The sequence below is a fragment of the Lichtheimia ornata genome (genome assembly GCF_029851405.1).
Source record: "Lichtheimia ornata isolate CBS 291.66 chromosome Unknown scaffold00108, whole genome shotgun sequence".
Lineage (NCBI taxonomy): Eukaryota > Fungi > Mucoromycota > Mucoromycetes > Mucorales > Lichtheimiaceae > Lichtheimia > Lichtheimia ornata.
Genome location: NW_026695428.1, coordinates 48,210 through 73,634, shown reverse-complemented (window position 1 = coordinate 73,634; position 25,425 = coordinate 48,210). Strand labels below are relative to the sequence as shown.

Below are 25,425 nucleotides of genomic sequence, written 5' to 3'. Positions count from 1 at the left end.
TATGCAGTGAGAAGATTGAGTAATATTAATACCACCAAAGAGAGCATACTTACATGATGCCGAAGAGCCCTTACAAAGAGAGACAACGAGACAATCCTTGCTGCCCAAGACCACATGCAAATCGAGAAAGCATTGTGCATCGAAAAGCCCAAACCAGATCCTAGCTGCGGAGTGACGTACATATGGCTAAAGAGCGATGTGAATGGCAATCGTTTTTCATTGGAAATCGAATGCAGCTTGACGATGAATGCCTTGAGGAGATGCATAAATGACCTTGGTAACACCAAAGATGTCAACGCGGGTTCTCATTGCTTGTTGATGACATGATCCATCCATAAGACACGTATAGTTGTAGAGATCCATCAAAGGAATCGCCAATAACCAGAACCACCAAGAGATAGAAAGGTTGCTGATATCAAAGATATACAAGTTGTTCCTTGCTGCTGATGTGATCAATCGATAAGAGACCTTCATTTCAGGATGCCCACCGAATTGCCAATAACGAGAGAACCAGATGATGGGATAAAGCTTGATGTGGAACCAACGATATGGATGCTGTTGCTAGTTGCTGATACAATCCACTCATAAAAGACGTTCATTGGCTGACATTCTCCAGAGACATCGTCCGTTCCTTGGTAACCAACCACCAGAAATGAAATAAAGATTTGACGACACAAAGAGATAAACGCACTTTTCCCGATTGCTGACATGATTCACCTACGTATAAAAGTTGCATGGTAAACGATTGTCCAAACTCATCCAACAATACTTAGCAATCATAGCTGTGATCTTGTAAACTCCAAAGCACCAAAAGACAAGTAGCTCTCTGCAACGGTCCCTCTAAATAATGGTAGGCGTTTCAGCAAAGGTCTCCAAAAAGCATGAGAGTCCTACATACCTGAATCACGCAATCATCACCCGCAGACTTGGGAACCAAATAGGCCATCAGGATGTAAAGTAATAATAAAAGCGCACAGTCAAAGAAACATCAAAGTACCAGCACTCTCCTGTGGATCGACGCGATGAAGTGCATCAATAGAGATACCATCTTCTCTCTAAAGGCAAGGAGATCAATAGCCGTAAAACGATGGAGCCGTGCGAACAGAGGATGCATTTTTAAACCCCTGAGGGCGCAACACGAGTCGCACTGTCCCCGGGCACAACATGTAGAGCTCCACAGGAAAGTGTAGTACAATGACGTCCTTGACGTGCAGCCTTGATAATAATAGTATTGCCGAAAGAGGATCTGCCACTGTATGGTGTTTGGTAAGTCCACTTGAATCCAACCAATCCCATCATAATGAACATCTTACCTTGTGGTATTTCTCAATAGCATCATTGCCTCAAATAAAATCGTATCTCCGTGTCATCCATATTGTCTTGCTGCTGTTTCACTGTAAGGCTCGTTAATTAACAGGTTTTGCTTTGTAGATCCAATACCACGCATACCATTGAGCCAACCATACAGCATTCTTGCTTTGAGATCCATATCCTGTTGCTGCCAGAGGTACCATCATCCAACATGTTCACTTACCATAAACGCAATGTGAGATAAGAAGCAAACCCAATCCACACGCTTTTGTTGTCAGCATACCCAAAAGAGGCAATGTGAAGACGTCTTGAGAACTCTCATTGTGGAAAACTCGGTAAGGAAGGCACACGACGCCCTGAACCATGGTGATCACAAGGAATTGCAACCAAATACACCATCCGAAGGCAATACAATAATCAACCTGCAGCGCCAAGGTATGCCACCATATGTACCATACTCTCATTGGATCCTGAAATTGGCATCATAAGAGATCCACCTTCTCTCTGTAGGCAAGGAAATCAATAGCCGTACTTGGATGGAGGCCGTGTGCACAGCGGATGCCTTTTCAAATTGGCCTTGCCATCGCATCTTGAGTCACACTGTTTCCGGGCCAAAATTCCCCAGGAGAGCACAGTACTATACAATGACATCCTCGACGTGCTGATTGATCAAAATAATCGCCCAACCAGAGCCTGACCTAATATTTCTTTCATAAGCACACTTGAGGGGACAAATTCCATAATGGACACTTTACCTTGTGGTATTCCTCAATAGCATCATTGCCTCAAATAAAGCCGTATCTCCATGTCATCCATATTGTCTTGCTGCTGTTTCACTGTAAGTCCCGTTAATTCACAGGTTTTGCTTTGTAGATCCAATACCATGCATACCATTGAGCCAACCATACAGCATTCTTGCTTTGAGATCCGTAACTTGTTGCTGCCAAAGGTACCATCATCCAACATGTTCAACCTACCATAAACGCAATGTGAGATAACAAGTAAAACCAATCCACACGCTATTGTTGTCAGCATACCCAAAAGAGGCAATGCAAAGACGTGTTGAGAACCTCATTGTGAACAACTCTGGAAGGAATGGACGCAACGCCTCATTGGACCTTGTACAAACGAGAGAACACCAACATAGACGCGTACTTTAGTACCACAATGTTCGACTTGAACAATAAAAGGAATTGCAGCGATTGAACTTACATGTTGTATTGGAATTGGAAGCTTGTGTCATGGGTAGATCGCGCACGTACTTGTTGTAACTGAATGTGTCACCATTGACCACCTGTTCACCCATTGACAGTGTGCATTGAAGGCAATGACATCAGTTAGTGTTGTGGAGAGTGTAAATGGAGTTGGTCTTACCTTGCATCGTTGTGAAGCGGGAGTAGGAGAAGGTGGTTCCTTTCATTGTTCCTGATTTGTGCACTCCACGCCGCCCCGCTTGTTACAGTGTGTGCCTTAACAATATCCTTTACACTTGAACCGATAACGACAATTAGTCCTCGACAAAGTTCTCATGCCTTACAGTCATGGCGATTGGCGTCTATTATATCTGTGCGCATCGATTAGTTTATGCAGCTACATAGACTCCTAAATTTGTACAACCAACATGAGACCTCCCCCTACCAACCGTAAAAGAACATGGTACCTTCTTCATCAATTAGCGATTGTGTATAGTGAACGAACACTGTTATGGCTTGCTGACATGGTTATTTTTATTACAATCAATATCACATCAATATCATGCAAAGGACAACGTCAGCTGTGGCCACCAGCTGCTATTAGGAAGGTCTTCGCTCCATTGCTTCAAGTTACTTGCAAAACCCCATCTTGCAGCCTTTTTTTACGTGAACATCAGATTGCCATTGTATAGAAGCAGCTTTATTTACATGCAGCAACTTGCTTTGGCGCATACGAATTCCAACTGCTTATGCCATATCAGCAAGCAAGTACGCCGCAATACAAGCAATCTTCACCTCGTTGAACTACAATAGAAGATGATCAAGAAAGAGATCGATCAACAGTAGGATGATGGAAAAGGAAACATATCAACAGCTGTAACAGAGGCTCTTGCAATGGTTATGATGGATGGATGGATGGAATCAAGTGCAATGATAGGTGATCCTGCAATGTCGTTTTGGTTACTTTCCTCGTCGTCGTCATGAAGGATGGATCATATCACATGGATACGGCCGAGGATGATGATGGATGGGGTGGGATTGGATTGAATTGACAAACAAACGGTGTTTCACAGCCATGGATGACATTGGAATACTCGAGTCAATGCACGCAACAGCTATTATTTTGCAACCATGGATGAAGGATGTTTATGACAGCAGCAACCAAGGATACAACGACACAATTACCCTTATTACCTTTATGCTATTCATCCATATCTTATTCAATTGCAATGCTGTTCCTTTATCATAGTATTACTTTATAGGCATACACATTACCATGAGCTATTCCACTTTTCATTGAATGAAGATTGGATTCATCGTAACACCTGGGGTATCATCTCAGCTCATATGGGCAAGATGTGGATCACTTGGTTGGTCGCTGTATTGAAAGAGGAATAGGAATTTGAAGGGAAAGCGAGATTGGATCACTTACAACGTCATGTCAAGTTCCTTTTGTTCTTCTTTCACATTATCATTACATTCACTAATAAGGAGTCTAGTTCTCATGCCCATAGACGAAAGGCAGTGCTAATTGTCGAATGTTTGTATTGCAAAGATAATAAATTCGAGAGCGATGATGCCCAACATACATATCGATCAATAACCTGGCTATGTATAATCACCACTAATCGACAATAGTATATGAAACATAGTTGTTTATTGGATGGGATATGATGAAGATGAGCTATGTAATGACGCATGCAGGTTAAGGGTGGCTATGGTGTATGGTTTATGTCGGGTGCATCATGCTGTATGATATTGGAGAGGAAAGGTTCATGTTGCGAAATCATCATGGATGAGAGTATTTCGTTGCTTGATGGAGTAGTTGTTGTCGGTCTAGTAGTATTGTTGTTGTCTAGCATGATCTGACCAAAAAGGGCGCTGTCGTACAAGAAATCAAAGCTGTTGAAATCGATATCACCGTTGCTGTGATTTAGTGTCTCCTGAAGCAGAGGCAATGCTGATTGTTGTTGTGGTAATGAGAATCCAAAATCCGCCTCAAGCTCTGATTGTAGGTGCTGCTGAATATCCTCAATTGTTGCAGGATTACTTTGAATGGTGCTATCTTCCTGGAGCCCAGTTACTTCATTCGTCGATGATTCAGCTGATGTTGTTGTAGCGGGATAGTCGTCATGGTCTTCTGCATCCCTGGGCTGTATAATATGGTGCTTGCTATATAGCTTTGTGTGTGTCAACAAAAGATCCTTGGTAGTGAGCGCCAATCGTTCGCACATGGGCCAATACGGTCGAAGATTCTAGCAAGCCATAATACAAAATGCCAATTTCTTAGTATACTTTTTTGTGTAGTGAACAGCGTTCAAGATGGCGTACCTCGATCATATCATAAAGCACCTCCAAGCCGTGTCTGCTTTTTGCATAGGATTCCGAATCATGAGAAAACGTGGATGTCATCAAGACTGTAGCGCATATATAAGCACTATATCCCATGTATGGCCAAACATTTCTTCCGCATAGCTCCCGCAACAATCCAAATAAAACCATAGCTTCGTCGATGCAAGACTTGCACGTGCTGATGCTTGCCTGGAGTGCTTGATATACGTGTGTAGGAGCGTCATTAGGCCGAACTTCATTGTGAGCCAAGCTTCCACGATGCATCATCAGCATTGTTGTACACCAAATCGCATGAGGAGATAGCCACATTGTCAAATAATTCAAGCTGGCATTTTCTTTGTGCTTGTTGACGTTCATTGTGTTGAATTGAAATCGCTCAGGAAGATCCGCTTTCCATTTTTGTAAGCAAACATCAAGCATTGAAAACTCGGCAGCAGGTGGTGGCCATATGACATTCTCGCATGATGCATCACTCTTGATATGTGTTATGAACCTGTTGACTTGTCCAAAGAGCATGACCAATTCCAAATAATGCCGAGTAATGTCCATCAAAGAATCGTCGGTCACTTGTGTATCGTTGATTGACGTGCATTGATAATGATCAAGTAGCAAGACGCTCTCTTCGACAGTAGGCAAGGTTGCATCATAATCAGAAACACCAAAGTATTGCGGCCTTCCTGTACCAGCACTCGCAAATCTATTAAAGCATACATGGTATCAATACAAGTATGACAAAAAAACGTGGACACCTACTTGTCCAATGCAAAGCAGCTCCAGAAAATACGCCTCCTAAGAGCCATAGCAGCTGCGTCGATTGTTCCATCATTCCTCTTGATCGGCTTACTTAAAGTCTCTTCTTTGTTCAATCCAAGCTCATGACACATCCTTTCCAAGTACGACATTTTGTTAATTGGCTGATTTCCTCCTTTGTATATGATGATTGCTTGTGTCTCTTACCTAACCGCAAGGCCTCCATACATCCATGCTCTACATCACTATGGTTACTACTATTCTGTTTCATATGGTGTAAACTGAATAACAATGGGTTTGTTGTCCTACCTCGCACCACATCCACGACCATATTCCAAACATGCCATGATACCCCAAAACTGCAGATTCGGTATAGTTGGTTCAAGCATAGTGATATCAACGAGCGATGAGGCCTTGGCTGCAAACCGTTCCCCGGCCCAATAAGGAGGATCGACCTTCAACAGTGGATGATCCGAAAACCTGGATACACCAAGTTAAATACCTTCCATTACTGCTCGCCCACTATGCATAGAATACCTTGCGCCAATAGCCATAATAGCCCATAATAGTGGTCGAGATACAGTGCCATCTTGAATCGAACGTTTCAATGTCTTCCTGTGCACGAGCGGGAACACCGAATTCAAATGCTTGAAGAACAAGTCGACGAGGTGGATCACGATATTGATTGGAGGGTAAAAGTCCTTGTCATCACCAAGAGGGTTACGGCCTCCTTTGTTAGAAAGAGGTGGTACTACATCATAGAAAGTTGTCAATCAAAAAGGACTTCCATCGTATAAATAGTCTTTATATACCATCAACGGTCTTGTTGTGTATAGAAGATGATGAGGATGAGGATGAGGAGGATAGTGGATGAAGAGCAGAGTTGTTGCTGTTGCTGACATAATCTTCCTCGTTTGACAGGCGACGTTCGAGTTGGGCTATTCGTTGCTCAAGTACTTGCACATAGCCTTTCCTTGGTCCTCGTTTACGACTTTCAGAATATTCGCACGCGATCGAAGCTTCTTGACAGTGTAAGCAAATGGGCTTCGTGCCGTCGCATTTCATCTAAACCGAATGTAGGTGGCGATTAGGGCGATCCACTGCCAAAGGAGTACTCTGTCAAATACCTTCTTTTTCCTACAAGGCTCGCAAGCCTGTGTTGCTCTCACGCGTTTCTTGCCTGCATTGGAAGTGAATTCAGCATTGTCCAGCATTGCTATCGAAGAATAGGTAATCAACCCCACAAACTTGGAGGACGTTACACATACCTTCATTTGCGATGGGAAAGAATGGGAGTTAATAATTCATCCGTTGCAGTCTAATCATCCCGGGCAACTTAAATATGAGACAGCACGCCTAGTTAGAAGACTATGTTCAATTCATCAACGCATTAAAGAAGCGTATTACTGCATCGCTCGTAACATGAAAATGATACTTGCTATTTGATTGAATGCTACAATGTTTCCTCTTTACTCTCGTCAACAACCAACAAGTGAATTGGGCCTCGTGCGTTTTGCTTTGAAGCGGCACCATATCCCGCACAGAGGAAACATACCCAACAATGAGGATGCTCGTTCGTAGACGTGTTTCTGGAAGAGTGGATGTTACCATGAAAGTTATTTGAGCTGCTGCCGGTAGTAAGGTGTGGTGTGGTGTCCAACGTAAGATTCGGCGCATCTAGTATTGCACGTACGTAGCAGCTTGGTAATCACGACAGAAAAATAAAGAGCCTTCGTCTCCAGGATATACGCCATCCTTTGGGTCGTTGCCATGGTGACCTTTAAATAACATGTTATGATCCATATCTCTGCTTCATCGTTATGAACGTACTTGTTGGAGGCTGTTATTATGTATCTCACCACCATGCGCATAATAGTAGAAAGTGCCAGCTAATCCAACTTGGCATTTGCAATAGCTACATAGCTACTTCAAAAAAGAGTGTGATTACGTGCTCCACGATGCAAGATGACTAGGCTTTACTACCTTAATAAAAGAGCTAAGTATCGCAATGATAACAATGAGGCGTTCAAGATCACCACGGATATGAGTTCACACATCGGTCATAATGAGGAAACCTATCGTGATCCTTACCAAGGGTTCTTGAGGGTGTCAGCAATCAAAGAGGTATAATCGAGGAAAGAGACGGGTGAATCCAATGATGGGCAACAACATCCTGGTTTATCCACATAGTGGGAGTGGGTGCTTTTGTGATCACAAACAAGGAGAAAAGGGTGATTGGGTTGTTTAACAAAGAACCAAGGTGTAACGTTGTCCATGCATGCATTGCAACCTCTTCGCATAATGAAATATCTACAACGTGCGCCTAATCGATAATGAGCACGTAAGATGCACAACAAGGAGAAAACGGTGTTGGCCGATGATCTTCTATTACCTTGACATGGATCCCTGGTTGCTTCATGTCATCCTCCACTGCTTCCGCCAACACCCAATGCACACGATAGTCTTCTATCCGTCGCTGTCATGCTGACTGTTGATGTCGCCATCACATTAGTCTTGATATTTCAGCAAGTACCCATATTGGTACAGTGGGAAGGACCAAGTCCAGTACACCTTTTTGGGCACATCCCCCATCATGTTATTTGGTGGTGGTGTATGAAGACTTATGTCAGACGGAATGCTACGAGATCAACTTTCACCTTCATTCCTATGTAAATTTTTCTCTATGGAATGATCATGATCGCTGCCAGTGACTTGATGGATTGGATTTTGCTCATTGTTGTCAAATGGAAAGAGAGCGTTCGTGATGCATGATGATCTTAAATGCGTTTCAAGTAGCGACACCGCCAACCTGCAGCTACCATGCCTTGTGCTTCAAACGCTTAGATTAGCTTTTAGCTTTTAGCAATTACCATTCATTAATGCATTCATTCTTATAGATCTATGAACAACAACAAAAGAAGATTGAGTAGCAAAGGCAAAAAGGTGGCACACTCGCCGCCTAGGGTAGAGGTGATGCTTATTGTACCCCCGTGTCAATAATTTTTACAAGCAAGCTGCGGCATTTTTGTGAGAACTAAAATGACTAGTGCATTCAAAAGCACCTTTTGTGATAATATGAGATTGCAAATCTCATTCCAAGAAATCAATGTGTCTTGCTGTCAACGATGGATGAATGGATGATGATTAGAGTTAGGCTGCTGCATACATGGCAGTGGGTCAAGCCAAGTCAGTAGCGGTATGGCGTATGCCTATAAAAAGTTACGAGTCTAGATTATCAGAAGCATCATCATCCCATAGCTCACTTTGCTATTGGGGGGAGGAGGAGAAGATCGGCTAAAAGTTTGTAAGAATGCTTTCATGTAACAGCTGTTGAACCGGTTTAGCGGAGAAAGTTTATTGGTCTGCATGAATTTTGATAATGACGACTCTTTCCTTTCTAAGAAACACAATCAAAGTTGTGCACAATCAAACGACAAACGACGATCACCACCTTGACAGTACAGAAAGGGAAGCATACTTTTTTTATGTTATCCTAGTCATCGGTCTCAGGTCCCAATTCTTTAGATGGGAATTATGATGCATATTCGTGTAGTGAGGGAAGTGTACCGTCTTGCATCAAGATCTTCTCACGCCACTATTATTATGCGGCTCACCTCTTTTTTTCTTTGCAACACCCTGGCTCTTTGTGTCTACAAACACGCTACCTTGGGCCATCTTGAAACTCCAGTTGATTTTAGCTTCCACCATCATAAGCATGACGATGCTATTAAGCTGTCTAACCCTTGTCGCTTTGATAGTACACGATGCCTGAAAAAGGCTTTTATATGCGTGTGAGTAAACCGCATGGTGTCATGTGGTATCCAGAGTTCCAAAGGAAAAATAAAACAAAAACAACACGCTTGTGTGGGTGGTGTGAGTGTGTTCAAGGTAACAGGACCCCGCTCCCACACCATGCTTCAAATAAATTTCCATTTTAAAAAGGCTGCTTTACTTGTCCATCTTCTTCTTTAACTTTTCTTTCACATTTTATACATTTCTATATCTCTCTTTGCTGACCTCAGAAGTTCACCTCAAGCCCAATGGATAGCCAATTTGCTAATGAAAAGAAGGAAATCGATCAAGACAACTGTGTGGATCAAGACAATGTTACTTTGAATGGTTTTAGCTTTTGTGCACGTCATGGTCTCGAGGTGTGTCCAAAATGCCCCACTGACAACCGTGGTATAAACAACATGAACGTGGAAGACATGCTTCATGAGAAGGTCGACCCGCAGGTTTTGGAAAAGAAATGGAAAGGTGATGACCGTGAGCCCTTCAATGTGACCCATCAATGGACGCGTCTCTCTAATGGCAAGCCTGGTTGCACTGCCCACAAGGAGGTTGCTTGCTCCGAATGCTTTAATTGGGATGAGAAGGTCTTAAGCGGTATTCAAGGAGCAAAGAAGACTGCCAGACGTGCTAGAAACAAGGCTCGTGCCGAAAAGAATGCTGCAGTTGAATAAACAAGTTGACACAGCCGTTGATCACGCCATCTATTTCTCCCATGTACATTATTATTATATCTTGTTGCTTGATAAAGTGTCTATCCTACTTGTCCGGGCTAATTTGTTTGGGATGAGGATAAAGAAGATGTGCGTAATGATGGGTAAACAGGGGTGGGAATGATACACCTATGATCCTACACGCTTGTGTTCGGGTTCGTTGATATCGGTGAGAACTAATAATACGAGGCTCACGTGTTCGCTATGAGCATACGCAATACGTACATGATGCAGCGTAACAGGGCAAACGTCCAAGCTAACGTTGTATATACCTTTAAAGACATCCTGGTAACCAACATTTGTTGACTCGACCATGCTATAAGTAAACATGTACAGTGATACTTGACATACGCTTTCGCAACATAGCATAGGCAGATTACTATACCATGATTTGACTTTTAGTTTTTCTACGCATCACGTGTATTAGTACAAGGACGATTTTCCAAAGACTTGTGTTATTGAATTTTCATCTCATTCCAGATCCATGGGCTTTCATCGCATGGTCGCTCGAAATTACATATGCAGCTATCATAGCAACCGCCTTTTCATGTCACATCCCTGTAGACAGCCATATTCTTAAGACTTACATCTAACAGCATCGCGTAAGATGTTGGCAGCGGTTGAACATTGGGTGCAACAACATCATTGTCTTTGTTTAGGATGGGGGAAATCTGATGTCCGCTCATTGATTGCTTAGCAACATCCACAGCCTACAATGCTCAGCCCATTTAAGCCCAATAGTGGTATAAACAATGACATCGGGTATTCATTACGTATAATTGCACACTATCTAAAGAATGACAGTATCGAGATTCGGTGGGGGGCTACTATCATACGAGAAAGCGTGATGGCATTGGAAATAGACCATGTCCGACATTGTGGAGAGTAGTACTAGAACGCATTATGTGCCCTATATTTGGAGTTTCACCAACAACATGGGGCGGGCACCTTTCTTTTCCTTGTTCCCGCCATGGCTACAAACAGCAATCCACATCACTCAGTAGCAACGGCTGATCGCTCACCATTATCATACACGAGTTCTTCATTGAGGAGCGCACCGGGGAGTCGCCGTGAACGATTGCGTTCTTTCGCACGTGCCACTAGTCAAGTCATCAAGCAAGAGATCAACAAGTACTATGATTCGCTACCTGCAAACAACGATGACCAAGCCAGCGTAAAGGACACGGATTCTATATCAAGTCAACCAAGGTCAACAGCCGAATCGACACGTTCTTTACCGCCTTCTCGACCCGGTGTCGTTCGAACGAGGACTCAATCAATGAATGATTTGGAACCATCCAATAGCAGTAGCACCGGCACCATTACACCCGACAGTGGGAAACCGCATTGTATGTTATTTCCGACATACGCCTGTAAAACAATTGATCACAACAACCAAACAAAATGGCGTGTACGGTTGGCAGGATGGACATTTGCTTTGCCCGGTTCAAGTCGTATTGAGCGTTGGATATTAGGTACGTATGATGATAACGACATGCATAGCAACGTGCAACAAAAGCTTACATCAATGATGTCAACAATAGCTGCAGGGCGGACATACGGCGGTCTTTCCGCTAATTCGGCAGAGGATGTGCATTTTGCTCGATTATTGAATCAATTTCGTTGCCAAACGATGCGAGGCGTGGATCTTCTTTTATCAGTCGTCGATGTCATTCCAGTTGAACGGGCTTTGATCTATCAACATCATTCATCTTCTTCTTCATCTTCTTCTTCTTCATCATCAACATCTTCTTTACCCGACAATGTCATTACAAATGATACACCACCAACTACATCAACATCAACACCACCACCGCCAAATCATAGTCGACATCCTTTTAGTTTACATCATATTCGTGACAAGGCAACCGATGCACTCAAGGCTTTCATGATTAACTCGGGCCCCACGGGACGTTTCGAGCATCTGCTGACACTCGATCTCTCTCACACTCTTCATGATGCAACTCGAAAGATGCTTCGGCTAAAGGCTTCATTCGACAACAGACTAGGTAAATGCATTTCATTCTTTGTTGCATTGGGCATATCCTCATCGTCATGAACTCTATGCTATAGATGCCACGCATCACGATGGCTATGTAGACTTGATCGAACCCGAAGGCATCTCCATCATTTCGGTAAATAGGAACAAATTTCTGGGCGTGGTCAGCTGACAAGGATTCAAAGTGTCTCATCTTTTGACATTGCATATAGGACATTGATGACACCATCAAGATTACTGGTATCCTTGATGGAAAGGATACGATTCTCCAAAATACGTTCTTCCGTAAAGCTGACGAGGTGCCTGGCATGTCCGAGGTCTATCGTAAATGGGTCGAGCAAGGTGCTCATGTGCATTACGTATCCAATTCACCATGGCAGGTGTATCCAGCACTAAGCGAGTTTTTGCATGATCAACAATTTCCTCCTGGAAGTATGCATTTGCGTGCTGTTAGCACAGGTGATTTGATTCGACGAAAGGCTGCACAACACAAACTAGACGTGATACCCCAAATCATTCAGGTACATGATTCTTTCTCTTTTTCTTTCTCTCTCTCTCCACTAATAGCTAACATTGATTTCATTGTTAAGGATTTTCCAAAACGTAAATTCATTCTTGTCGGTGACTCTGGTGAACGCGATCCTGAAATGTGAGTGATTCTTTTGTATTGAGGGGATGATTCAATTCTAATGGGTCTTTTTTATTAGCTATCGTATGCTTTATGATCGCTTCCCCGACCAGATCATCAAGATATTCATCCACGATGTTACGAGCGAGCGAGCTAAACGTGCAGACCAACGAGAGCTTGAAAGATCGGATTCGTATTACAATGGGTTGCGAAGATTCCTTAGCCGAGAACAACCACCAGGATTACCACCTCGGCCCCAACGAAGCGGCACATCTACAACAGCCATTATGGATGTCATTGGTGATACAGATATACCAGAGGAAGAAAAAGTCATGGAAGACCCAGCTGTTCCACTGAAGACCAAGCTTGATATATTCCACGAGAGAATGGAAGAGATAGCAAAAGGTTTGCCTCAGGACACATTTACATTGTATACCCTAGCATCCCAGCTGGTCACGGTAAGCTTATAAGGGAAAAAGGATCCATCCATACATCGATGTATACTAAGGTTTTTCATTTAGGATGCCAAAGTTTCCTCAGAGTTTGCTCAAGCACAACAACCCCTTATACAGCTATAAACACCCTTCATGTGTATATTGTTTTCTTCTACACCCCTTCATTGTATTAATCCTTGACCATTGTTTTACAAAACAACTTGAGTCGAAATGCATCTACCCCATTGAGATAATATCTATGTAATCGTTTATCCTTGATGAATCCAAGTCGTTGATATAAAGCAAGGGCGCCTTGATTGGTATATTCGGTCTCCAATACAACCTATTGATGTTGTTAATATCACATCCTCCTTGCAACAAACAGCCCTTCTTTAAGTATAATACCTCATCCGCATCCTGCTCTTTCATGGCGCGTATAGCTTTTTGAACGAGTGTAGTTCCAATGGCCCGCTTACGATATTCTTTGGCAACAGCCAACATGGCGATATAGCCTCGGCTCCTGTCCTTGTGTTGATCAAGTTTGCAGATTATGACACCCACACAGCGATCCGCGTCCATTGCCTGTCATGGCCATGCGTGTATAAGAGAGAGAATGAAGAACGTTGCTCGCCGCTCTCTTCACACAAGTGTTACCAGAAAGCATAGTTTAGGCCAGTTATGAATAAAGTAGCGATACGTGTATATCGAATATGGTTCGGAAAGGTCGTTTTCAATGAGTTGTATCACTGCCGGTAGCTGTAACTCTGAAGTGTAATCTACAAAGTGAATCTCTTGCTGATCGTCCGCCATGGTATGTGTGAAAAGAAAAAGGCCCAATTGCTGCTGCAGTCGTCGGAGCAACCCAATTTTGACTTCACTACCGTACTTCGATCAACATTAAGCAACATAACCAATACCACTGTTTATTGATCCAAAGTGCATGGTAGCACAGCTAACTGCCAAGTGATGATGATATCCACTACATATAACACACACCCCTCCATCCTACAATGTAATGTGACCAATCCTTTGCAAATCAATCAACTTCCTGATATTCCCATATCTTGATAAATCTTCTACATATGAAACGACTATCTATGATTGGTGTGTATACATGAACAGGTACAAGAAAACAAAAAAAAAAGGTAAACATGGATGTTGGAATATCAAATTCAAGCAATCTCTAGCTGCTGCTTAAGTTCATTGACCAAATCATCGCTGGCGCTGTGCTTGAGAACGTCGTCACTGAGCTTGATGACACGCTTTCCATTGCAATACCACATCTTGATAACCATATTCATGGGCTGACTCTTTTCATTGGGGTTGCTGACCTTTTTAAAGTCGTTGGTAAGCGATGTGCCGATACCAAAGCTTGCACCAATGCCAGCTTCTTGGGTCAAATGCAATAACTTGATAGCACGTGGTACATCCAATGCATCAGAAAAGACAATCACTTTGGACTTTGGATCAATGCCGAGAGACTTGTAGTGGGCGATAATGTGATGAACAAACTCGGAGGGATCACCCGAATCCTGTCGCACAGCTGCATATTTGTTTGCAAGGTCTTTGCCAAAATCTCGAAGGAAGACATCCGTAGTGTAGGTATCGGTCAAGGCAACGCCCAATGCACCATGGTAGGTCTCGTACCACTTTTCCAATGCAATCGCATTCGCATGCTTCACACCTTCCAATGCTGAAATAGCCATAAAGAACTCGTGTGCTATATACAAAAATCCCATTGGTATCCCCCATTGGCTGATAAACCCCATAAATGATCACTTACCCACTGTGCCAATAGCTGGTGTGCCATACTTTTTGGCGAAAAAGACATTGCTAGTACCAGTGAAAACGCCTTTAGGTTCAGCCGTGGATGCCATGTACTTGTCGGAAGCTTCCTTTAAGGCATGCATCACCGTATCATGTGTCTTGAAATCACGTCGTCGGCGAGTACCAAATTCTGAAAACTTGCATCCATTCTCGAGCAACTTCATGCACTTGTCGGTAGCATTCTGATATTGGCCATCGTAGTTCCAGTCGCGGTCAACAAACTTGAAATAAGCTTCCGAAATCAAGGCCAACAATGGCACCTCATACAAGATCGTCTCATGCCATAAACCAGTGACTTTGAGCTCCAGCTCACGTGTTTGTGGATCAAACTTCATGTGCACTTGCTCCTCAGGTCGATAACGGAATTGAAACAGGTATTCGGCATACTCCTTGTCGAAAAAGTCCATTGAACCAATATACTCGCGTTCTTCAGGTGTAAGAGCCAATTCATTCATATCTACAATAGCTCATGTTAGCATATGACAAATAAAAAGAATATGTCTTGTCGTCTATACCCTTGATCTGCTTCTCGAGCCATTCCACAGCTTCAACATTCAACTGCAATTCCTTGTCTCGATTGGTGAATTCATACACGACTTGAGCGTCTCGATAGTGCTTCAACACAGCAAATTGCATGGTGAACTTGTAAAGATCATTGTCGAGAATTGAGGGGAAGACTTGGTGCGATTGTGACGCCATGGTTCAAGGGTTGGAAAGGAAGAAGAAAGTAGAGAGAAAGAGATAAAATTTGGCCTTGATCGCGTCTGCGCCATCTTATCATACACACGCACGCACACATTTTGGCGTCTCCTCTGAGCTCAGCCTGCATGATAGAACATGGGTGATAAACGATGCACCATCACTATCCAAAATGCATAGTGATTGGTCGCCATTTGTTATTGACTTCATATGGCCATAGGTGAAAGGTATCGTTGTGTTTGAGTTGGGGAGCGCTGATGCAGTAAATGGATGCAACAACAGTAATTTAGCTTGCTTTCTTTGTGCAGTAACCCAACGATGCTTCGCATGTTTGATCGTTTACTAGTATTTCATCATCACAGCAGTAAAAAGTACACGCATTAGTGTCGCGTCGGATATAATGTATTCCGCCATATGAGCACGTGAGATGACTGCTGATGCCATCCATCATCCATGCCAAATCTCCTCCTCATCCTCATATCCAAATATCAAGCATAGACTAACATCCATTCAATTAAAGTTCTGTGTAAATTAAAAGTCTTTTCTGGAATGCACAATTTGCTCTTCAAAAGTTTTATGAAGGAAGAATGTAGGAAAGGATTACAGGGTGTGAGGATATTGAAACACAAAAAGAGAAAGTGTGAAAGATTGTATGCGTGGGATGATGTTGTGTCTTTAAGCACCGATCTTCTTGTCCAAGACATTGCTATGATACAATATCAGTATTACATCCATATACTTTTACCACTCTCATCTTTGATACTTACCGAACAGTCTTAACAATGACCTTGTCATCAGGGAAGGCAAATTCTTCCAAGTTCTTAGCATAGGGGGTAGGAACGTCGGCACCAGCGACACGAACCATAGGAGCATCCAAGTAATCGAAGGCATCAGCTAAATACATAAAGGATTAGCAACATGATACATATTGCGTGAGGCTGTACAAGTGATACTTACATTCCATGACTTGAGCAGCGATTTCAGAACCAACACCATAGGAAGCCCAGCCACCTTCAACAGTGATAAGGCGGTTGGTCTTCTTGACGGAGGCAACAATGGTATCGACATCCAAAGGACGAATGGAACGCAAGTTGACAACTTCAACGGAGATACCGCTCTTTGCCAATTCCTCAGCAGCCTTCATGGAGAAGCCAACAGAGCGAGAGTGGGAGACAATGGTGATATCCTTACCCTCACGCTCAACCTTGGCCTTACCAATAGGCAAGACGTAGTCAGAAGAAAGAGCCTCAGCGGACATGGGGTAAGAGACACCATATTCAAGCTCGTTTTCAAGGAAGACAACAGGGTTGGGATCACGAATAGCAGCCTTCAAAAGACCCTTTGCGTCTTCAGAGTTCCAGGGGGAGATGACCTTAAGACCAGGAACAGAGCCATACCAAGCAGCATAGCATTGAGAGTGTTGGGCAGCAACACCAGCAGCAGCACCATTAGGACCACGGAAGACCATAGGGACGGTGACGGTACCACCGGACATGTAGTGAGTCTTGGCAGCAGAGTTGACGATTTGATCAATGGCCTAAAGAAAAAGAAAGCCTATTAGCATCATCCTTCCCCCTTTTTTGCATTACATCCCACACGTCATTTTCATTTTTCTTTACCTGCATAGCAAAGTTGAAGGTCATGAACTCACAAATGGGCTTAAGACCACTCATGGCAGCACCAACAGCCAAACCGGCAAAACCGATTTCAGTGATGGGAGTGTCAATAACACGCTTTGGGCCAAACTTGTCCAAAAGACCCTTGGTAACCTATGAAAGACCGGAATGGTCGGAAGAAAACATTTCAATGACCCCAATCTTTTTCGTATGTTTTCCCGACTTATCCCAATATACCTTGTAGGCACCGTTGTATTGAGCAACTTCTTCACCAAGAAGGAAAACCTTTTCATCACGGGTCAACTCTTCCTCCAAAGCCTGGTTCAAGGCATCACGAACAGTCATCTAATATCGAAGCCATGTCAATATCCATGAACCTGTCAACAAGCCTTTGTTTTTTGGCTTGCTTGTTTTTTTCTTTGTTACCTCGACAGTGCTGCTCGAGTTGAAACGTTGTTGGCTGACAGCATAAGCAGAAGAGAAAGCGGGCTTGACAGCGCGTCTAGCAGTGGCAGCAATGGGAGCGATGCGGTGAAGCGATGAGAGGAAGGTCATTGTTGTTTGGGTTGGACACAAAAGAAGAGAAAGGGGAAAAGACGGGTGAGGTGCAGTCAAACCAAAGCTGCTGGCTGGGAAAAAAATTGCTGCCGAGCGAATCGGGTGCGCGTTGGGGAAAGGTGCAAAACTGAATATATACGTCCGAATTGTAGTATCTTCCCTGAAACTCCCGGTGGATAAGTGTGGCCCATGTCTGTGCTTGATAGTAATAGTCTTTGTACCTGAAATCCCACTCCCCCATCATTTTACACAATGACCATCATCTTTCCCTCCCACCCTCACACAATAGGTACACCCTGGTCTTTGTTAAACATGGCCACGTGCTGCTACACCATTCATCCATCTATGGCTGATGACATTTCAAAACATTCGAAATATGCCATTGATGATCCAAACATCATCATGACAATGAATTCTGATTTCACACGACTGAGAAATACCTTCGCATCTTGATCCATTGACTATACCATACCCTTATAACTCAACTCCTTTTTGCTTTTAAACAATAGCATTTATTGTAACATTGAGATCCTGTGTTTATCGGTATCAGACTACGCCTTAAGAGAGAAAGAGAAAAAAGAAATAGTAAATAAGTGTGTTGTGTGTGTGTGAGTGGAGGAGATTGAATGGCTGGTTCAAGTAAGGTATAGTAAAGAAAAATGTCTAATAAGTGTCTCGAGTGCGAAAAGGGGGGTTGAGAAGTAAAGGGATAGATGTGGTTGTTGTTGTGCATATACAATTGCTTTTTTGTGCCTTGGTATCTATCGTCCATTGGTTAATGATCCACTGGACCTCTTTTGATTCTTGGAACATTCTTTGGCTAGTGGATGATCAGCCGGCGTTAACAGCTCAAAGCTGCACAACAATTCCTCGCTCACGCTCATGATAGCTCCAAAGTTGTCAAATTCGCCACAATAGTTGGGTGCAGAGAACACGGTCACCAAAGATCGACCACCAAAGAACTCATAGCCATCCTCAACAACCTACACGAAAAAGGGGCGTCATTAGCCATGCATTTCAAACATCATCCACCCATCCAATGTCACTTACCATATGTCCACGGCAGACCAAATCAAGATCAAATTTGGCAAGGAACTCATCCAACACCTTTTTGCCAAAGCAATATGATACACCACGTTCATTATCCTCCCAATCCACAGTGACATCGGATGGATCTGACCACAATAGGTCATTGAGCAACCCATAATCAGGTACATCGGTAGGTCGTTGAATGTTGCGGACTTCATCCATGTTGTGCAACGAAGGTGATAAACCACCATGTACACAAAAAATCTTGCCAGCCACCAATGCAGCGATAGGGAGAGTGTTGAATGTATCGACAAAAGTACGCCACATCTTGGTGTTCAAGCGACGCTTGCATTCATCATAAAAGCCATACACTTTTGAACGAGGCATGTTAATAAAAGTATTCGTGCATCATCCTTCCCCAAGTACTGCTACTAACCTTTTGTGACATTGGCACATTCATGATTACCACGTAGTAAAAAGAAGTTTTCAGGATATTTGATCTTGTAGCATAAAAGCAACAACATGGTTTCCAAGCTCTGCTTGCCACGATCCACATAGTCGCCTAGGAACAGGTAGTTACTGCTTGGTGGGAACCCGCCCATCTCGAAAAGGCGAATGAGATCCGTATATTGACCATGAGTGTCACCGACGATCTTGACAGGTGGCGATAATTCCAATAAGGACTATTACGAATGTTAATTCAATTTTCTCTTGTTGCATGGATACCAGGGGGGCGGGGACACTTACAGGTTGATTGAGGAAGATTTCCATAGCGGAGCGGCAGATGGCAACCACCTCACTATTCTTGAGACACAAATGTCTTGATACTTTTGTATATCCAGCATTGATGAGCCGTTCAATGTAATCATCGATCTCTGCTTGAGTGACAGCGGGCGTATTATAACTAGCGACCGAGTTGACGGTGAGTTGATTCATGGAGCCAACCGTCAATTGATTATTGTTGAGCGTGTCGTTGTCGGGAGCACCAGTCATGCCTTGAGGAGGCCAAAAATCAGACGCTGCCAATAGTTTATGCTGCTGTGGGTGAGCCACTTTGCCGCCAAATGGATCCCGAGATTGGCCATTGACACCACCTTGAATAGTATCTTGCTGCTCGTCCTCATCATCGTTGCCCGATTGCTGTTGTTTATCTCGAATGGGATAGTCTGGATTCAACTGTGCCAAGGCCGATGCTCCACCACCACCAGCAGCAGATGAAGGTCTTCCTCCTGGAGGAAGCGATTGCCGATGTTGTGAGTTGAGTAAAATCGAGTTGACTGATTGGGTAGTATTGACGCTGTATTCGTTATCCTCGGCAGTTGCTGCAGTGGGTCGTGAAGGCGGAGGCATGCTTTTCGTTGTGCGTCGTCCATTGCCTACTCCTCCTCCCTTCTTGCCGTTGCGTTTGGATATGTTGTTTCCCATATGTTGATTGTATTAAAGAGGAGAGAAAGGGCAAGCCATTTTTCCTCTCAGCATGCCGAATTTCCTTTGCGGCGAAACAATTCATCATCATCATTCATCATCAACATCATGTTCAATTCGCCATGTACTAGACCAGGTTGATACATTAAAGGGGTCGTCTAAATACTCATCACTAGCTCATAAATCATATGTCTACATGCATAAAAATATACAACATCATCTTCTTTTTATTCATATGGGAGTATGTGTGTGAGTGTGTGCGTGTGGATATGATCCACAAGGTGTGATATATGTAATGAGCGGACATTGTACCTATTTGGCCGTACATCCGATAATGGGATACACACTATAGCGTTTACCATGGTTGAACTGCAAGACACCAATGCATGAAATTCGAAATCATCACTTGTTGAAGTAATGGGCGTTGTGGATTAGCTAACTTGAGATGGGACATGCGATACACAGATTGTTGCATGTGGACAGGTAAACTTGGTGGTTGTTGTTGTTGCAGATCGCTTCTTGAACGTGAAACAAGGGTTGCTAGTCGTGTTGTTTTGGTTCCTGGTAACGAAGCCAACAAACGTCTCGATAGGGAAAAGCGTGGTGGATATTCATCATTGCTTTGTTTATCCTGAGCAAATCTCCCACGAATCACTGACTTTAGCCACCAAGAATTCTTCTTGTTCTTCTCATTACCCTTGCACGTGAGAACAAGATTTGAAAGCGACCTACGTAATCCCCGTCGATCTCTTGGCGGAGAAGAACGTGCTGCTGTTTCATTGCTGGATGTTGTTGTTGTTGTAGATGATTGACGTGCTTCCATTCGACGTATCATTTGTTTCTCAGCATGGTAAATGCTCCGTAAAATCCCATACAAAGGATCAATGGCATCATCACTCATTCTTGATGGATTATTTATATTCAATGATGATGATGAGGGATAATGCAATATGGCATCGTAGTCATTTCGGATGATGCATATTGATGAGGATGGCAACTGCTGACCACCACCATCATCATGGCCAGATGATGCTGTTTTTGGTGCCCCTGTAACATGTCGATCAAACGTCTCATCCCTTTTCATGCCATCTAATACAGAGGCAAGTGCTGTCGTTGTGGTGGCAGATAAGGAGGAGGTGGTGGATGACTTTGAGGAAGGAGGAGGAGACATTCTAATATCCACTGCGGTAGACTTTCGGTCATCATTGAAATGCATGGATGATAAAGACGGAGTCCTTGTTGCAGGTGGCCAAGACATGGGTCGCTGTCGTTCTTCATCGTTGCCATCATTATCCACTTGATGTCCTGCTGCTGCTACGACTTTTTCACGTGGTGCCAAAATAGGTCTTAAATAGCTGTCGGCAGCATCCATGCTAGCATCTCTGCCATTATTAATTTTGAGCATGCATCACAATAGAATGCCGACACACACACATACTTGTCAAACCAAATACAGTACCTTCCATTCGAACGTTTCTTTGCTGATACTGCCACCATAACATCATCAAGATCACGCATCGTTTGATCACCTTTACAACATACTTGCTTTCTGATTGATAGCTGTTGCTGTTCTTGTGGTGGTGGTGGTGTGGAAACGTTACTTTTTGAATGATTCCCCCCTGATTCCCCCGACTCCTTGAAAAGAAATTCAGTGATGGCAAGATAGGAGGATGCTAGGTCATCAATTTCCTCTGAGCAACTTGATGGCTGTGATGGTGGCGGGTATCGGAATGGCTGGTAATGTATCGATGATGTCAATGCCGACGCTGTGGTTACACCTGGCATCGTGGTGATGAAGAATGGGGTAAATCGAGATCCGTGGTTAGTGTGTTGTGTGTTGTGTGTAAGGCAAAGATTATATGGAAATGTGTGGTGGTGGTGGGTTACACACGCGCAACACGCACACAAGCACCAAGAAAAAGCAGATTGAATTGAGGGAAGAGAAACGATCAAAAAGGAGTGCGCATTGACAAAGGGTTCAAATAGCAAAATGAAGAAGCTTGTGTGCAGCAGGGTACAGTTGCATGCAATGTTTGCCTTTCGACACAATAGATGTTTGTTGCTGCATCGCGTCTGCATACTTTGTTTGCTTGTCATCACATACATACATACGTCAAAGCGTGAAATGCATTATAGTATTGCCGCTTATCGGGAAACGATGACCATGTGATGATGAGGCAAGAGGAATATAAACCCAACAATTGATGATACACAACAATGTTTGGGGAGATAGGTAATAATGAATGGGTGGTGATAATATTGGGAGCAAGGGGGTCATGATAAAGGGAGATGAATGAATGCATTGACTATGGTGGCTGATTACAACAACATGCACATCCAAATCCATCACGGCAGTGTTCCGATCATTCTTTCATTGTATTCGTCAAAGACAAAGAAATGCTTTCTTTTCAGTCCGCCCATCACCTAATCATCCGCAGCCGTGTGAATGAATAGCCGGGGATGAGCATTTGATAGTCAGAGTCTTTTTTTTTCTTTTACACATTCAATCTTTATCAGGCACAGGCCTTTATGCATCTACGGCTGCTATCCCAGATTGCTCAAAGCAAGAAGCTCCCTTGTTCATCTGCTGCTGCTATTGCTAACCATCGGCTCTGTCTGACCAATCAGAAGCCATTGATACGTCCTTTCTCGTCAATTCTTATCCGAGGTATAACATCTCCCCCCACACAAACATGCAGCGACATTGACATATTTCCCCCTTTTTTCGTTACCACTTCCCCGCTCTTATTACGCTTTCATTTCAGCACATCGACCCAGAATGCCCGAAGCTACCGAGAATTTGTTGCCAAGCATTAACCTGAATGCCTCCATGCATGTCGCTGCCACTGCTGTGGAAACGCTCAATGGACATGGCCCCAATGCCGAGCTTGCAGCAGCTCAAAGTGATCAAGGTCCCTTCACACCTGAACAAGAAGCCCTTTTCAAACAACAGCAATCCCTTGATATCGTACAAGAATTGAGAAAGGCACCAGAGTGGTTTGAAGTGGTGGCATATGGTCATTTGTCAGACTCTGCACGTGCTCGATCATTGACAGCCAGCACGTTGCGAGGTGATGGAAAGATTGCTATACGACCCCTCAAGTTCTTCAACGAAAGCAAAACCGAATGCGTCATCATTGCTCATCTTGGTAGAAACTTGTAAGTACTTTTTACATTTGGAAGCTGTCAAAGGGCGATAAGAAGATGACTAATGATGATGATGACATGATCTTGTATTTAGATGTGGCCATGAAGGCATTGTACATGGAGGTCTTTTGGCAACGTTACTTGATGAACATTTGGCATATATTGTAAGTGCAATTGGGAAGCGTGGGAGGAGGAAGGGGAGGTTGTTGTTGTATCTCGATCGATCGATCAATTAGGGGGTCGTGCATAGCAACGTGTGTGATGGTGTCGGAAATTAACAATCGGCTTTACTTTTGACACTTTTTTATTAGACACTTCCAAGCTTGCCCAATTACACTGGATTCACAGCCAACTTAACGGTCGATTACCGGAAGCCTGTCAAAGCGGATCAATGGATTGTAGTCCGCGGCAAATTTGATCGTGTTGAAGGTCGCAAGGCGTATGCCAATGCATGGATCGAGACAGCTGATAATGGAACGTTATTGACGGAAGCTAGAGCATTGTACGTTAGTCCCCGTATGGATAAGAAGCCTACACAATCTTAGAGTACCTAGAATCATACACACATATGCACCTTGTCTTTTACTTGATACAGCCCAATTCTCCCAATACAATTCATGTGCCTGAAACCCAAAGCTTGGGGACATCTGAGTTTTGATATTCGAATTGTGTGTGGAGGTTGAGTGGTCTGCCAGCGAAAAAAAAATTTGGCAGATGTTCCATTTCATAGATAAAAATCCACCGAGTTTATCTTTTGTTTCTTCTTTTCTTCTTATTCACTTGTTCTTTTTGTTTATTCATCATCATCATCATGGCACAAGCTGTGCATACTATGCCTAACCTCGAGGAGATCGACAAGCTCCAAATGATCCCCGGAGTTCCATTCTCACAATACTATGAATTCTTCATGGATTGGAAAACTCCCATTGTTATTGCTGGTGCGTATGCATTGACCATCCATCTCCTCAACCCAAAAACTGGCAAGCTTTCCCGTGTCGAGGCCAAAAATCGAGGCGTTGCTGAAAAATCATCCAAAAGCAATCCATTGATGACTAGCTTTGTGTTCCTGCACAACCTTGCACTTGCCATCTATTCCATGATTACATTCTATCATATGGCTCGAGGTATCAACAGATCTTGGTTCCAGCGTGATATCAGTATGCATGATGCTGTAAGTGTTAAAGATGAAAATCAATTGTTGGGAGGGATGAAGCAGAGGCTAACATGGTCGCTTCAATAGTACTGTGACAAAGATGAATACTTATGGAACGACTCTCTTGGTTATTGGGGCTACATCTTTTATCTTTCCAAGTTTTACGAATTCATTGACACTGCTATCATTCTCTCCAAAGGACGCCGTTCGTCTCTTTTGCAAACGTATGTTGTTATTGCTTTTTCTATTATAGGTGATGATGACTCATGAGTATTTCAACCTTTAGATATCACCATAGTGGAGCCGTTTTAACAATGTGGTCTGGTATCCGCTACCGCGCAACCCCAATTTGGATCTTTGTTTTGTTCAACTCATTCGTCCACTCCATCATGTACTGCTACTATGCCGCTACTTGTATTGGTCTTCATCCACCTGGCAAACGATACCTTACCTCGATCCAAATCAGCCAATTTATTATTGGCATGTCTCTTGCTGTCAGCTACCTCTTTGTCCCTTCTTGCATGGATACTCCTGGTCAGCGTTTTGCCGTCTCTCTCAATGTCGGTTACCTCCTTCCCCTTACTTATCTCTTCGTTGACTTTGCTCGTCGCACCTATGGTAAGCGCATTGCTGCTGCCATGGCTTCTAAGAAGGCCAACTAAAAAAGTTGCCTTTTTACATATACTCATACTCCCTTTTCCCCCTGCATCATACTTGTATAACATTTGTTCATTCGCTGTTTTTTACTCTATCCGCATCATTAAACCCACTATCTCAATCACTTTATGATTCCAAAACCTTG

The 25,425-nt window shown here is 43.4% G+C and overlaps 10 protein-coding genes across 10 annotated transcripts; 4 read left to right on the top strand and 6 right to left on the bottom strand.

Annotated features, from left to right (window-relative positions):
* Positions 1–4,219: 4,219 nt before the first annotated feature.
* Positions 4,220–6,820, bottom strand: O0I10_012034 (uncharacterized protein; the record flags this gene model as incomplete). Its single annotated transcript, XM_058491983.1, has 8 exons — positions 4,220–4,759; positions 4,836–5,553; positions 5,610–5,741; positions 5,814–5,843; positions 5,916–6,086; positions 6,144–6,357; positions 6,419–6,671; positions 6,734–6,820. The coding sequence occupies 8 exons, from the start codon at positions 6,818–6,820 to the stop codon at positions 4,220–4,222; spliced, it is 2,145 nt and encodes a 714-aa protein (XP_058337277.1).
* Positions 6,821–9,646: 2,826 nt separating this feature from the next.
* Positions 9,647–10,069, top strand: O0I10_012033 (uncharacterized protein; the record flags this gene model as incomplete). Its single annotated transcript, XM_058491982.1, has 1 exon — positions 9,647–10,069. One exon carries the CDS (start codon positions 9,647–9,649, stop codon positions 10,067–10,069), a length of 423 nt encoding a protein of 140 aa, XP_058337276.1.
* A 1,009-nt stretch (positions 10,070–11,078) lies between these two features.
* Positions 11,079–13,313, top strand: O0I10_012032 (uncharacterized protein; the record flags this gene model as incomplete). Its single annotated transcript, XM_058491981.1, has 7 exons — positions 11,079–11,583; positions 11,653–12,117; positions 12,182–12,243; positions 12,320–12,628; positions 12,698–12,756; positions 12,815–13,193; positions 13,257–13,313. 7 exons carry the CDS (start codon positions 11,079–11,081, stop codon positions 13,311–13,313), a joined length of 1,836 nt encoding a protein of 611 aa, XP_058337275.1.
* Positions 13,314–13,359: 46 nt separating this feature from the next.
* Positions 13,360–13,979, bottom strand: O0I10_012031 (uncharacterized protein; the record flags this gene model as incomplete). Its single annotated transcript, XM_058491980.1, has 3 exons — positions 13,360–13,512; positions 13,575–13,751; positions 13,824–13,979. The coding sequence occupies 3 exons, from the start codon at positions 13,977–13,979 to the stop codon at positions 13,360–13,362; spliced, it is 486 nt and encodes a 161-aa protein (XP_058337274.1).
* A 362-nt stretch (positions 13,980–14,341) lies between these two features.
* O0I10_012030 (nicotinate phosphoribosyltransferase) lies at positions 14,342–15,695 on the bottom strand (the record flags this gene model as incomplete). The annotated part of the gene is made up of 3 exons (XM_058491979.1): positions 14,342–14,889; positions 14,953–15,453; positions 15,512–15,695. 3 exons carry the CDS (start codon positions 15,693–15,695, stop codon positions 14,342–14,344), a joined length of 1,233 nt encoding a protein of 410 aa, XP_058337273.1.
* Positions 15,696–16,370: 675 nt separating this feature from the next.
* O0I10_012029 (uncharacterized protein) lies at positions 16,371–17,866 on the bottom strand (the record flags this gene model as incomplete). The annotated part of the gene is made up of 6 exons (XM_058491978.1): positions 16,371–16,401; positions 16,463–16,589; positions 16,653–17,232; positions 17,315–17,464; positions 17,549–17,656; positions 17,738–17,866. 6 exons carry the CDS (start codon positions 17,864–17,866, stop codon positions 16,371–16,373), a joined length of 1,125 nt encoding a protein of 374 aa, XP_058337272.1.
* A 764-nt stretch (positions 17,867–18,630) lies between these two features.
* O0I10_012028 (serine/threonine-protein phosphatase PP-Z1) lies at positions 18,631–20,248 on the bottom strand (the record flags this gene model as incomplete). Its single annotated transcript, XM_058491977.1, has 4 exons — positions 18,631–18,852; positions 18,920–19,269; positions 19,335–19,581; positions 19,646–20,248. 4 exons carry the CDS (start codon positions 20,246–20,248, stop codon positions 18,631–18,633), a joined length of 1,422 nt encoding a protein of 473 aa, XP_058337271.1.
* Positions 20,249–20,678: 430 nt separating this feature from the next.
* O0I10_012027 (uncharacterized protein) lies at positions 20,679–22,108 on the bottom strand (the record flags this gene model as incomplete). The annotated part of the gene is made up of 2 exons (XM_058491976.1): positions 20,679–21,705; positions 21,783–22,108. 2 exons carry the CDS (start codon positions 22,106–22,108, stop codon positions 20,679–20,681), a joined length of 1,353 nt encoding a protein of 450 aa, XP_058337270.1.
* Positions 22,109–22,852: 744 nt separating this feature from the next.
* On the top strand, positions 22,853–24,015 carry O0I10_012026 (uncharacterized protein; the record flags this gene model as incomplete). The annotated part of the gene is made up of 4 exons (XM_058491975.1): positions 22,853–22,991; positions 23,089–23,482; positions 23,565–23,634; positions 23,782–24,015. 4 exons carry the CDS (start codon positions 22,853–22,855, stop codon positions 24,013–24,015), a joined length of 837 nt encoding a protein of 278 aa, XP_058337269.1.
* A 266-nt stretch (positions 24,016–24,281) lies between these two features.
* Positions 24,282–25,285, top strand: O0I10_012025 (uncharacterized protein; the record flags this gene model as incomplete). The annotated part of the gene is made up of 3 exons (XM_058491974.1): positions 24,282–24,641; positions 24,711–24,847; positions 24,910–25,285. 3 exons carry the CDS (start codon positions 24,282–24,284, stop codon positions 25,283–25,285), a joined length of 873 nt encoding a protein of 290 aa, XP_058337268.1.
* Between the last annotated feature and the right edge of the window lie 140 nt (positions 25,286–25,425).